Consider the following 14,594-nt stretch of genomic DNA (forward strand, 5'->3'; position numbering starts at 1 on the left):
ATAACTAATGTAATCATGTTAACAATGTATAATCTGATTGGAACCTCCTTTGTGTGTGGTTTCCAGTTGAGTAATAAAAAGAGTTTATACTATACTTGTTTGAAATACCATTAGTGGATCCTCTAACCTTGACAATTATTTTATTCTTGTTTAATCCTTACATCAATATCACATCTCAAAGCTCTCTTTAAACTTATTATTATTGTTTTTATTGTTATTGTTGTTATTATCTATAATTTATATAGTTAATCTCCCTATGGTTCAACCCCGGTTTTGCCGGGTTATTTATTAATTCGATACTCTTGCACTTGGGAGAAGACATCAATCTTTTGGTCGTGTCACATAACAAAATCCTTGATGAACAAATGCAAAGTATTCATCAAGAACTTTAAGATTTTATAGCCAAGAATAAAAAGCAATGGTTGGAAAAAATAAAAGAACTAAACAAATAAAAAATCAACCTATATTTGAAAGTATTTATGACTACATTGAAGTCATTTATGGCCAATCAAGCAGCATAGAAAGAAGGGGGAATCAACTTAAGTCTTGATGGGGTGATTTCTAATTATAGAGGCTAAATTTGTAAAGAAACCAGGATTTCCACAAGATTGGGTACAATACAGCATTACCAAAGGTTGAAATGCATACTTTTTAGGGAGATAATCTAAGGGGTGGATAAAAAATATAAGAAGTCCTTCTAGACGCACTTTACTACAATGTATATGTCGCTATTTGACACTAATATAGGACCTATGGCTAATGAAATCACCACCTTGTTTTTTAAAGAAATTAAGAATTCTAAAATATGAATTGGTTATTTTATGTACAAGTATTTAATGTGCATACATTAATGTTGTGCATATATATATAAACTAGCTAGTTTATATATTTAATATGCAATGGATGATATATAGTTGTTTTGTGTTTTTTCACTTTGGTTAATAGGGTTATCAACTACACACGCGCGCACACGCACATACTCACTTTAACCTCTATTTCCTCAAGCTAGACCTAAATTTCACTCAGTTATATTTAGAAACAATGACTACCAATTATACAAGAATGGTGGATTGTTTTCTGATACGATCCAAGAAAGGTCAAATTTGAATTTTGGTGTAAACTTTTTCATTGTCAAGTTTTACTCTATTGAACATAATTTCTAACTATAACATTGGATTAGGCTAAAATGTTTATAGGAGTTTGTAGATATACTCTTATACTTTTAGTTAAAATTTCAGGTCAATCAAAATTCAAGAAGGGATTATTTCAGAGGATCAAAGTTACTAGACGAATCTTGTCAAATCTGTCTATCTAGACCTTTTTCTACTCTTTGGACTAGATCTAGATCTACAGAAGGAATTATGCTGAGATTACAATTTTGTTATAAAGTAGACATCCTTACCTTTTCAGCAATATATGGTAGGCTTGTTAAACTATCTAGACAAGAGAGAACGATGTGTTTGAAGTCAGGACTGAAATCTGCCAAAAATATGCAAAAATTAAACAAACATTGTTTTCTTATGTATTATAGATTCCAGTCAATACAAGAATTCTTTAATGCTCTTAGAAACATGTGTGAAATATATTGGCTTGCCTATTCCACAAGGATTTCATGTCAAACAATGAGACATTTATAGCAGCAATGATTATCCATAGTTTGCAAGGATTCCATATCCATTATGAAATATATATGGTGGCGAGGCTTGGGATTCTTTCATTGTTCTTTTTCTTATTTTACAAGATTTAGTAGAACATCAAGGAGATTAAAAAGAGGCAATTTAAGGGAGAAAATTCCAGCAATTAAAAATAAATTTTCCTAGCTAATTTGGAGCATGAAGTTTTGGCAAAGCCTCCAAGGAAAGCAAAGTGGGAGTTTCAGCCATGTATGGTGTTTCGAAGCAAGAGGACTTTGTTTTATGTTGTTTTTTTATAATTATTTTAGTGTTGAATATTATTAGATTTGGGCTTTATTCTAAATTGAGTCTATTTCAACCCATTCGATATTGTTTTAGGGGTTGTTTCAATTTAGACTTATGTTAGTTGATTACTAGATAAGGCTCATTGGTTTGCAGCCCAAAAGTAATGCATTAAGGTTATTTAAGAGGACTATATATTGTTCTATTTGCTGCAAAATTCAGCAATCATGATCCTTTGAATAAACAATTTTGATTTTGTTTTGCATGTTGCAAGCAACCTTTCTTTGTAAGGACAAAGATCATACACTGACTTATTAAAGATTAATTGGATTTGTGGCATCATTTGTATAATTCAGGTTCTTAGGTACAAAGTTACCTCTGAGTCAGGGTTTCAAACCTGATATTCAATTTTCTTGGATTTGTTTTTAATCTCATTGTGGGTTGCATGATCCCAAGGTTCACATAATCTTATCCTTATAATTAATATTGGTAGCTTGGCTATTGTTTATTGTGGTTAAAGGAGATGACAATTGTCAAGCTCAATTTGATGATGGTATATGCTAGTGAAAGAAGAGAAGTGAAGAATAGAAAAAGGAGATAAAAGGGCATAAATAAATTAAAGGGAGCTTCCTTATTTATGCTAGCGGTTGTGGTTGAAAAATAAAGGGAAAAATGTTTTGTTAATGATTGTTTTATGTGGGGAAGGCTCTTTTTCTCTCTTTTTTTAATTAACAAAAAACTAAAAAGGGTGGTGCTTTTATTGTGCATCACCTCACAAATCATTATTCATTTCAATAGTGTTTTTTTTCTTTCATTTGGTTTTTTTTTTCTAAATCTATGTTCTCCCCTAATTTCATTCTTTAATATTTGCTTTATTGGAGATTGAGTTTCGTAATTCATTATAGGTTGCTTTCTATATGGTTAGCTTGGTCTAATGACCTGTGTCACAGGTTTGGCGGGTTAACCCAGTTGACTCGGGGTTTTTTTGTCTTTTTTTAATTGATATTTTTTCAATTTTATCTTTTAATATTGAGTTGATTAGGAATTAACAAAAAAAACTAAAAGGATGGTACTTTTACTATGCACTACCTCACAAAAACACTATTCATTTCATTTTTTTCCTTCGTTTGTTTTCTTAATCAATGTTTTTTTCCATAATTTTATCATTCAACATTTCATTTATTAGATATCAGACTTTATAATTTATTGTGGTTTGATTTCTATGTGGTTAGCTCGGTCTTATGACCCGTGTTACAAGTTTGGCGGGTTAACTTAGTTGACTTGATTCTTTTTGTTTTTACTTTATTGATATTTTTTAAAATTTCATTCTTCAACATTGAGTTGATTAGGAATTAGGCTTTATGACTTATTTTGGTTTGTTTTCTATGAACTTATCTTGTCTCATAGCTTCAATCGTGGGTCGTAGGTGTGGCAAGTTAACCTAGTTGACTTGAGATTTTTTTTTTGTCTTTTCTTAATTGATATTTCAACTTCATCCTTTAACATTGAGTCGATTAGTAATTTGGTTTTATGATTTAATTTGGTTTGTTTTCTATGAACTTATCTTGTATCATGTCTCAAATCGTGAGTTGTGGGTGTGACAGGTTAACTTGAGTTAGGGATGAAAACTTTTACTAATTTAACTTAAATTTTGGACGACATAAAGTAATAAATTGATATGCTAAATGTCAACCCAATGATGAATTGCATAAATTCTCTAATCAGGTAAAATAATAATAATAGAGTGAAAAACATTGATTGTTGGTATAGTCTCATGTAAAATCATGCTATTTTGACTAAAAGTGGTGAAAAATTTGAGAAAAGTTTTATGATGGTTATAGATGGGAGTTATCAATGAATTAGTTTAAAAATCATGATAATGTAAGTAAATAAAATGGTATGTGAAATTCTTGGCATAAAACTATCTATTGTCCATTTTTATAGTATCAATCATATTTCTTAATCTAACTATTAGATCAGACTAAATATTTACAAGTAGTCTCCTAACATATTGTTCTATCTAGGGTTAAAATCTCAAAGCAATCAAAGTTTATAAAGGCCTTGCAAGATTGACATGGACTCATTAATGGTATTTTTATAATTCTATTTAAATCAAATTCTCCCCTACTATTTTGGCAGACAACCTTTAAAAGAGTAGAAGGGACTTGATTTTGCTTATTTTCTTCTTCAAAGTAGTATTTAATCTTCTAAAATGTTAGGCTTAGAAAGTGTGTAAGGGTGATATCTATCAAGGAAGACTAATCCAAGTTGGAAATCCTTGAGAGAAAACTGGGTTTTGCGACCCATCATAAACTAACTTCATATTTTTACGGTGACAAAATAAAGGTATATTTTAACTTTCATGTTGTCCTTTGTATTTCCTTTCACGTCCATAACTGTGTTAAAAATGTTTTCAAACATGTTATTTTCAATGTGCATGACATTGAGGTTATGGTGGAGGATATTTGTCTTCCAATAAGGAAGCTTCCAAAAAATACTTTGTTTTACCTAATTATGGGTCACAGCAAAACTAGAAAATTTGTGCTTACTAGATTGAAAACCAAACATAATGTCATCATATTGCGAATCATGTCATACAATTCTCACCCGACAGTAGTGGCGACGCAATTAAAAAGTTCCTTTTATTTCTTTTGTACTTATGATTCGTTGGCAAGAATCGTCGATGGCAATAAAAAAAAAGACTCTTTACCACCATTTTCTAATGTGAAGGCCTTGTTATTTTCCATACAGTATAAACATGTTAATTTTTCATATATGCTCTAACTAGAAATCTTTCCGTATATAGGGAAATCATTGATAGTCCACATCAAAATTGTTTTCACCTGAAAATTTTGTTTCCTTAAGTTATCATAAATCAAATTCATGAATGACCACAACTACTTCAACTCATCAATTAATGGTCGAAAAAATATCTATATTTTGACCCCATAGATAAAAACATGAACTCTAGCCTCATACACATCCTTAGTGACAAGTTGTAAATTATGAATATCACCAGCCAATAAAAATAAAGAGCAACAAATAACCTGAATGGATTGAATCCATCTGTTTTCTATGTGCGGCAAAGTTTTTTTATTACCAATTCTAGGTTTATAAGGAGTATGCCCACATGTTCAACACTCGGTTAACTCTATATTTTAAGGTAATATGACATGTAGAAGTTTGGACACATGTCCATTTTCTAGTATGTCAGGCCGAGGGGTTTCATTATAGATTTAGCAGTATAGAAGTTCTCTTTCATTCTATTCTCTTCAAGTAAAATACTTCTCGTGATAGACTCAGTTTCGGCAGCGAATGCTAGTTCGCTGCAGAAGACTCAGTTTCGGCAGCGAATCACAAATTCGCTGCAGCTGACACAGTTTCAGCAGCGAATCAGAGTTTCGCTGCACAACACACAATTCGGCATGAACACACACACCTCACATGCTTTAACAACCCCAACATATACACTGTCACTAAGTTCCAGCAGAATACACACATTGAAACCATCCATTTATGCACCTAATCCTTCAACAAAATCCCAGCAAAACACACACACTGAAAACCATCAATTTAAGCATATAATATTTCAATAAATTCCAGCAGAACACACACATTAAAACCATCAATTACAACATATAATCTTTCAATAAATTTCAGCAGAACACGCACATTAAAACCATCAATTACATCATATAATCTTTCAATAAATTCCAGCAGAACACACACATTAAAACCATCAATTACAGCATATAATCTTTCAATAAATTCCAGCAGAACACACACACACCGAAACCATCAATTTCAGCACATAATCCTTCAACAAATCCCAACAGAACACACACATGTACTTATGCATAAAGCAAACACTCTAAATGCACTTCCCTTAGTTACTTTATGATAGACACCGATCATTGTAATTGTTGTTCTATGCCAAGCCCTTTAGGCTCCCAAGAGCCCAACAAACAAAGAGCAAGGAGACAGTTTGCTCGAGGGAATCAGCATACCCGAGGGAATGTTTATAATTCCCATCAATGGAGGTTTTCTCCCTTGTCTAAACACATATTGAAAACTCGACTATCAAAGGACCACTTTCCATGAATATGAGTTTGGGCAACTATGATGGCTTGGCCGACCCAAGAGAGCATGTGTAAAATGTGCGCTGTAACTTGAAGTTGATCATCTAAGACTATGACTCAATGTGCAAGATATTCCCTTCAACCTTCAAAGGATTTGTTCATGCTTGGTATAACAATCTGGAACCAAATTTTATTGAAAGTTTTAGTGATGCACACTTTAGCACTAGTATACCCCCCAAGAAAACCTCCACAGAGCTTTTCAGTAAAGCCTAACAAGAGGGTGAGTTTACGAGAGCATATTTGAGGAGATTCAGTGCTGAAATTCTTAAGTTTGAAGACTTGATAGAACCAGTAGCTTCCAAAGCCTTAATAAGAAGAGTAAGAAAACATGTCATCTAGAGAAAAATTTATGTTTTACCAAATATAAGTTTGTCCAAAGTAAAGCAATTCATGAAAAATCATATACGAGTTGAAGAGGCCAGTTGGAAATAATCAAGAATTGTCCATAGAGGAAAGAGAACATTAGGGAGGGCCAACAACTATGAGGTACAAAAATATATGGTATTATTATCTAATGTTCGCCAGGTACAAAAATGCCTCCCACTTTTTATCTCAAAAAGGATGACGATACACTTTTAGCCAAGTTGTCACCTCCAACTCTTTTAAGCCTTTAAATGTGAGATAACATATTAAATGCTTGGGTGGGCAACTAATGAGTTAGTTTTATTAAGTTTTTATTTACTTTTTGTAAACAAGTAGGTCTAACATATGTGCCAAACTTAATACACTTGGATTTGACAATTAGCCAAGTCCAAGATAGCATGGGTCTGGCACATATGTTAGACCTAATACGCTTGGACTTGGCAGCACGCCAAGTCCAAGCTGGAGTGGGCATAGCACGCATGCCACACCTAATATGCTTGGACTTAGCAATTAGCCAAGTCCAAGATCGCGTGGGTCTGGCACTCATGCCAGACCTAATGCACTTGGACTTGGCAGTGTGTCAGGTCTAAAGTGGCTTGGGTCTGACTCGCGTGCCAGACCCAATATGCTTGGACTTGGCACACCGCCAAGTCCAAAGTGACATGGGTCTGGCACGCATGTCATAACCAATACGCTTGGACTTGGCAGTATGATGGATTTGGATCGCGTGGGTCTAGCACGCATTCAATAATTGTTCATGAATGTATTGAGATTCATCTAAAAGGTTGCGTATGATGGATTATTGTAATGAAATTGAGGGTTTTTATTAATTATGCATTATCTAATCTAAGAAATATTAGTGGAGGCAATATTAAATGTCCATGTAAGATGTGAAAAAAAAAAAAATTTCAATCCAGATGTTGTAGCAATGCATCTTCTACAAAATGGATGGTTTCAATGTGTGTATTCTGCTGGAACTTAGTGACAGTGTATATGTTGGGGTTGTTAAAGCATGTGTGGTGTGTGTGTTCATGCCGAATTGTGTGTTGTGCAGCGAAACTCTGATTCGCTGCTGAAACTGAGTCAGCTGCAGCGAATTTGTGATTCGCTGTCGAAACTGAGTCTTCTGCAGCGAACTAGCATTCACTGCAGAACTATGTGTTGTGCAGCGAAACTCTGATTCGCTGCCGAAACTGTGTCAGCTGCAGCGAATTTGTGATTCGCTGCCGAAACTGAGTCTTCTGCAGCGAACTAGCATTCGCTGCCGAATTGTGTGTTGTGCAGCGAAACTCTGATTCGCTGCCGAAACTGTGTCAGCTGCAGCGAATTTGTGATTCGCTGCCGAAACTGAGTCTTCTGCAGCGAACTAGCATTTGCTGCCGAATTGTGTGTTGTGCAGCGAAACTCTGATTCGCTGCCGAAACTATGTCAGCTGCAGCGAATTTGTGATTCGCTGTCGAAACTGAGTCTTCTGCAGCAAACTAGAATTCGCTGCCGAATTGTGTGTTGTGCAGCGAAACTCTGATTCGCTGCTGAAACTGTGTCAGCTGCAGCGAATTTGTGATTCGCTGCCGAAACTGAGTCTTCTGCAGCGAACTAGCGTTCGCTGCCGAATTGTGTGTTGTGCAGCGAAACTCTGATTCGCTGCCGAAACTGTGTCAGCTGCAGTAAATTTATGATTCGCTGCCGAAACAGAGTTTTCTATAGCACACTAGCATTCGCTGCCGAATTGTGTGTTGTGCAGCGAAACTCTAATTCACTGCCGAAACTGTGTCAGCTGCAGCGAATTTGGGATTCGCTGCCGAAATTGAGTCTTCTGCAGCGAACTAGTGTTCGCTGCCGAATTGTGTGTTGTGCAGCGAAACTCTGATTCGCTTCCGAAACTATGTCAGCTCCAGCGAATTTGTGATTCGCTGCTGAAACTGAGTCTTCTACAGCACACGAGCATTCGCTGCCGAATTGTGTGTTGTGCAGCGAAACTCTGATTCGCTGCCGAAACTGTGTCAGCTGCAACGAATTTGTGATTCGCTGCCGAAACTGAGTCTTCTGCAGCGAACTAGCGTTCGCTGCCGAATTGTGTGTTGTGCAGCGAAACTCTGATTCGTTGCCGCAACTGTGTCACCTGCAGCGAATTTGTGTTTCGCTGCCGAAACTGAGTCTTCTGCAGCAAACTAGCAGTCGCTGCCGAATTTGTGATTCGCTGCCAAAACTGAGTCTTCTGCTGCGAACTAGCATACGCTGCCGAATTGTGTGTTGTGCAGCGAAACTCTGATTCGCTGCCGAAACTGTGTCAGCTGCAGCGAGTTAGCATTTGCTGCCAAAACTGAGTCTTCTGCAGCGAACTAGCATTCGCTGCCGAATTGTGTGTTGTGCAGCGAAACTCTGATTCGCTGCCGAAACTATGATGGCTGCAGCGAAATTGTGATTCGCTGCCGAATTGTGTGTTGTGCAGCGAAACTCTGATCTGCTGCCGAAACTGTGTCAGCCGCAGCGAATTAGCATTCGCTACCGAAACTAAGTCTTCTGCAGCGAACTAGCATTCGCTGCCGAATTGTGTATTGTGCAGCGAAACTCTGACTTGCTGCCGAAACCGTGTTGGCTTCAGCGAAATTGTGATTCGCTGCCGAAACTGTGGCGCCAGAGCGAAACAGTTTTCGCTGCTGAATTGGCTGTCGGCAGCGAAACAGTTTTCGCTGCCGAACTAGCTGCCTGCACCGAAACAGTTTTCGCTGCTGAATTGGGCAGCCTGCAGCGAACAAGTTTTCGCTGCCGATTTCTAAAATAAGCCTCCTAGGCAAAAAAAAATGACTTAAGTGCTAGTAACAATTTCATAGTATGATGGTGTAAAATGTGGAACACTTGAATGTGAACATATGAACTCTTGAAATAAGTGTGGTGACGAATGTGATTCAAAAAATATAAATGTGCTGATTTATGACCGTTGATGTCTTAGGTGGTGCGGTCGGGATTGGACCATCGTCAAGACAAGAACAACCCACAGGTGGAGCAGGTAGGTGACTTGCACCATCCTTTTTTTTTCATACGCTGATTAATGAAATACTTTAACATGATTATTACCATATTGTGTTAGAACTGATATTAGATCGTCGAACGCTTAAATGTTGACAAATGGTTGATTAGCTTCGGCTAATGGCATCCGAATGGATGGCCGGGACAAAGAATGATTAGCTTCAGCTAATGGCATCCGAAGGGATGGCTGGGATAAATGAATGATTAGCTTCGGCTAATGGCATCCGAATGGATGACCGGGACAAAGAACGATTAGCTTCGGCTGATGGCATCCGAATGGATGGCCGGGATAATTGAATGATTAGGCCGGGACAAATGAATGATTAGCTTCAGCTAATGGCATCCGATGGGATGGCCGGGACAAATCAATGATTAGCTTCGGCTAATGGCATCCGAATGGATGGCCGGGACAAATGAATGCTTAGCTCCGGCTAATGGATGACCGGGGTGAGTGAATGGTTAACCTCAGCAAATGACACCTTAAGAGGATAGCCGGGTTTAAGATTATGGTTGATTGCAAAAATTGGTGCATTTATATACACTACAAGCTGTTTATACCAAGTACATGAAGAAATTATAAATGACAATGCTTCACTTAACTGCCAGACTGTTTAGTTACCATTATTATTATTTAGTAATTACATTCTCTTAAATGTTTTATACTGCTGCAGGGACGTCACACCCACGAGATGTCTAGGGAACCCGATACACGGGGACCTACTTTTGCAATGGATCATGTAGATGCATTCTAAATCACAATTGTATTTTGTATGAATCAATGTACTGAATGTATAACTTTTATTAGATCCTTTTTGTTTAAGTTTGTAATGGCTATTAGTAGGATAGGAATGCAAACTCATGTCTATGTGTGTATATTTTTTAATATGAACTTTTAATCATACAACCATAATATTACGTGTTTATGTAAGATTCACTTTTAAATGAAATGTTGATTGTATGGATTGTATTTTGATGATGTGAGGGATCAAGTTCGCTGATTATATATATATATATAAACTGGGTTGTTACAGTTGGTATCAGAGCCCCTGGTCTGGATCCTGAGGATCACTGATAATTGCATTGCTATGGTGAAATTTCAGGATGGTACGCACCCGGTGAGGAACACGAACTGAGTCGCCCTCCTTAGAAAGGAGGAGCGGGAACCAAGGTGCCCAAGGTTGGCAAGACGAAGATCTCTTGGTTGATACGACATCTCATGCTCCGATAATACCACCAGAAACCTTGCAGGGGGAAACTGCAGGAGCAGCGGAAGGCGGGAGGCCTAACTAGACAGAGGGAGTACCCCCAGTTGCAGCAGAGTAGCCGGAAAGATTAGAAGCACCACCATCGACTATTCCAACTAGTGTGCCCCCACAATATGTAGATGCGGGACTCCTTGTACAAATAGTTAAAGCAGTGATGGAGGGCATGGCTGGTTCGGCAACACAAACAACTCCCACCACACAAATTCCACAGGCAGCCCCTATGACTAGCATGACCACAGATAACGTGGTGCCACTGGTACGACTAGTCAAGAGTATGAGGGAAATGGGTTGTGAACCGTATATGGGGGAACAAGATGCAGAGATAGCTGGACGATGGATTCGGAAGGTAGAAAAGACCATGATTCAAATAAGCATACCCGAGGGTTTGAGGGTAAATTGTGCAACCCAGTTACTGTCTAAAAGGGCCATGACATGGTGGGAAACAGTTCAGTTGAGGCGTGCAACCGAGACACTAACCTGGAGTGATTTCAAGACAGAGTTTGAGAATCAGTTTTATTCCAGGTACCATCGCAAGGTGAAAGAACAAGAGTTCTTGGCATTAAAGCAGGGGGATATGTCGGTATTGGAGTATGAAAGGAGGTTCCATGATCTCTCATTGTTCGCCTCACACTATGTGCCGACAGAGGAACACATGATTGAGAAGTTGAGAGATGGTTTGCGACAGGATTTGAGACAAGGATTGATCGCCTTACGGTTTAAATCTGTGAGAGAGTTGATTGAGGCTGCCCAAGCTCTGGAGGCTTGCATTGGAGAAAGCCAAGGGGGACATCAGGGTATAGGCAAAAAGAGAGAGGGGAACTATTTCAGTGGCAGACCACCACTCCCGAAGAAAGGAAAATGTGGAGTGTTTAAGCAGTACAGGAAAAAGGAGAGTTTGATGTTTCCACCTCACCAACAGTCAAGTGGGAGAGTGATGGTTGGACAGTCGCACTCGAGGGAAAACTCTTCAACTGGGACCGGGGACAACAAGAGTGTTGACTACCCTTTTTGTAGGAAATGTGGACAAAAACACCCTAGGGGCTGCTTAGTTTCCCCCGGGCGATGCTTTGTGTGCAGAGGAGAAGGTCATAGGTGGAGGAATTGCTAGTATTTGAGTCAAGGGTGTCATTACTGTGGTGGAAGAGGTCATTTCAAGAGGGACTGCCCTAAAAGGAACACTAGACAGGTACAAAGCTATAGGCAGCCCAGTCAGAGCCACCAACAGTCAGTCACCGTGAATAGGCCAGTGAGATCTTCTCAATCAGGAGCAAACTCCAGTTGAGGGAGACCGAGAGCACAAAATGATCGGACCCCGGGGAGGGTCTTCCACCTGACACAGGAGGAGGTCAGGGCTGCATCGGATGTGGTGGCAGGTACACTACTATTAAATGATTTTTATGTGCAAGTGTTGTTTGATCCGGGTGTCACCCACTCATTTATTGCTAAGAGAATTGTCACTAAACTGGGAAAGGGAGTAGAAATAGTAGAGAAGGGATTCTTAATTGGAACTCCAATGGGAAACATGGTGGAAACAAATATTGTGTATGTAGATGTGGGGGTTAGTCTATCTGGGTATGAAACATAAGTAGACTTGATTCCCTTAGAGCTGCATGATTTTGACATAATCCTAGGCATGAATTGGTTGAGTAAATACAAGGCTCTCATAGATTGTTATGCTAAAACTGTTACTTTCCAAACCCCTAAGGGTGAGAGGATGATTTTTGAAGGAGAGAGAATTCTCAAACCGATTGCCTTAATATCGGTGGTAACAACCCAAAAACTTTTAAGAAAGGGATGTATGGGATACCTCGCATACATCTTAAACTCTGATGATGAAGGTCCACGACTGAAGGATATTCCTGTGGTGGAGGAATTCCCAGATGTGTTTCCCGAAGAACTACCGGGACTACCCCCAGAGCGAGAGGTGGAGGTGTCCATAGACACTTTTCCTGGAGTCCCACCCATAGCCCAACAACCTTACCGGATGGCTCCAGCAGAACTGAACGAGTTAAAGATTCAACTACAAGAATTGTTAGACAAGGGGTTTATACGGCCCAGTAATTCCCCTTGGGGAGCACCGCACCGGTCCTATTTGTAAGAAAGAAAGATGGAACCCATAAACTTTGTATTGACTATCGGCAGTTGAACAAAATAACAATGAAAAACAAGTATCCGTTACCTCGGATAGATGATTTGTTCGATCAATTAAAGGGGGTGAGGGCATTTTCGAAGATAGATCTGAGATCAGGGTACTATCAAATGAAGATTAAAGAAGCGGATGTAGCAAAGATCGCATTTAGAACTCGTTACGGACACTATGAATTTTTGGTGCTACCGTTCGGGTTGACAAACCCCCCAGCCCTCTTCATGGACTTGATGAATCGGGTTTTCCAACCGTACCTTGATAAGTTTGTGGTGGTATTCATTGATGATATACTGGTGTACTCGAATTCTTTCGAGGAGCACGAAGAGCACTTGAGGCAAACCTTACAAACCTTAAGAGATCACCAATTATATGCAAAACTGAGTGAATGTGAATTTTGGCTAAAGAGAGTGATGTTTCTAGGACACGTCATTTCAGCTGAAGGTGTTTTCGTAGACCCCCAAAAAGTCGAAGCAGTCTTGAAATGGGAAAGACCGACTTCGGTCACTGAAATATGTAGCTTCCTGGGACTTGCAGGATACTATCGGAGGTTTATTGAAGGTTTTTCCCTGATTGCTACCCCTTTGACCTAGCTAACTAGGAAGAATAATAAATGGGTGTGGTCGGAAGAATGTGAGAAAAGCTTCCAAGAATTGAAGAGGAGGCTCACCACTGCTCCAGTGTTGACCCTTCCCTTAGGGACCGAAGGTTTTGTGGTATATAGTGATGCTTCGGGGAAGGGATTGGGGTGTGTTCTGATGCAACATGGGAAGGTGATCGCCTATGCATCAAGACAGTTAAAGACTCATGAGGAGAACTACCCGGTGCACGACCTGGAGTTGGCTGCTGTAGTATTTGCCTTGAGGATATGGAGACACTATTTGTATGGGTCTCGAACCCAAATTTTCACTGATCATAAAAGCCTGAAGTATCTGATGTCGCAAAAGGAGTTGAACATACGACAAAGAAGGTGGATAGAGCTCATTAAGGATTATGATTGCATCATAAAATACCACCCGAGAAAAGCAAACGTGGTGGCAGATGCCCTCAGTCGTAAAAATAGAGCCACCCTGGGAAGGTTAACAGTGGGAAAGGAGCGGCAATTGGTGGAATTGAAAGAAATGGGTGTAGATTTGGACATTAATGCCGGAGGTGGGTTGGTAGCCCAACTATTGATGCGACCAACGTATCGGGAACAGATACTACAAGCCCAATTCCATGACAAGGTTGGGTCCAAGATGAGGAAGAATGTGGAGGCCGGGGTAGAAATGAAATTCCGAATGGCGGATGATGGATCCTTGATGATGGGACAACGGTTGTACGTGCCTAATGACAAAACAGTCAAATGAATGGTTCTACAAGAAGCACATGAGTCCAAGTTCTCCATACATCCTGGCAGCACTAAGATGTATCGAGACTTGAAACACCTCTATTGGTGGCCTAATATGAAAAGGGAAATAGCTGAGTATGTGTCAAAGTGTGGGATATGTCAACAAGTCAAGGTTGAACACCAAAGGCCTGCGGGACCATTACAACCATTACAAATTCCAGAGTGGAAGTGGGAGATGATCACCATGGATTTCGTGTCAGGATTTCCCAAAGGGAGGAAAGGAAATGACGCGATATAGGTCATCGTAGATCGGTTGACGAAATCCGCACTATTCTTACCTATAAAGATGACCGACTCGTTGGACAAGCTTGCCAAGATCTACATAAATGAGGTGGTACGGCTTCATGG

The 14,594-nt window shown here is 39.2% G+C and overlaps 1 protein-coding gene across 1 annotated transcript; it reads left to right on the forward strand.

Moving 5' to 3' along the window:
- The first annotated feature begins 10,867 nt into the window (after positions 1-10,867).
- LOC133678843 (uncharacterized) lies at positions 10,868-14,205 on the forward strand. Its single transcript, XM_062101358.1, has 5 exons — positions 10,868-11,723; positions 12,120-12,271; positions 12,371-12,770; positions 12,902-13,359; positions 13,450-14,205. The coding sequence occupies exons 1-5, from the start codon at positions 10,868-10,870 to the stop codon at positions 14,203-14,205; spliced, it is 2,622 nt and encodes an 873-aa protein (XP_061957342.1).
- The last annotated feature ends 389 nt before the right edge of the window (positions 14,206-14,594 follow it).

This window comes from Populus nigra, chromosome 18 (assembly GCF_951802175.1).
Source record: "Populus nigra chromosome 18, ddPopNigr1.1, whole genome shotgun sequence".
NCBI classification, from domain to species: domain Eukaryota; kingdom Viridiplantae; phylum Streptophyta; class Magnoliopsida; order Malpighiales; family Salicaceae; genus Populus; species Populus nigra.

Coding starts and splice junctions, on each gene's coding strand:
- LOC133678843 (XM_062101358.1), top strand. CDS start 10,868: ATGGAGGGCATGGCTGGTTCGGCAACACAAACAACTCCCACCACACAA. Junction 12,272..12,370: donor TTGTGTATGTAGATGTGGGG/GTTAGTCTATCT, acceptor AGTAAATACAAG/GCTCTCATAGATTGTTATGC. Junction 13,360..13,449: donor AATGGGAAAGACCGACTTCG/GTCACTGAAATA, acceptor CCTTTGACCTAG/CTAACTAGGAAGAATAATAA.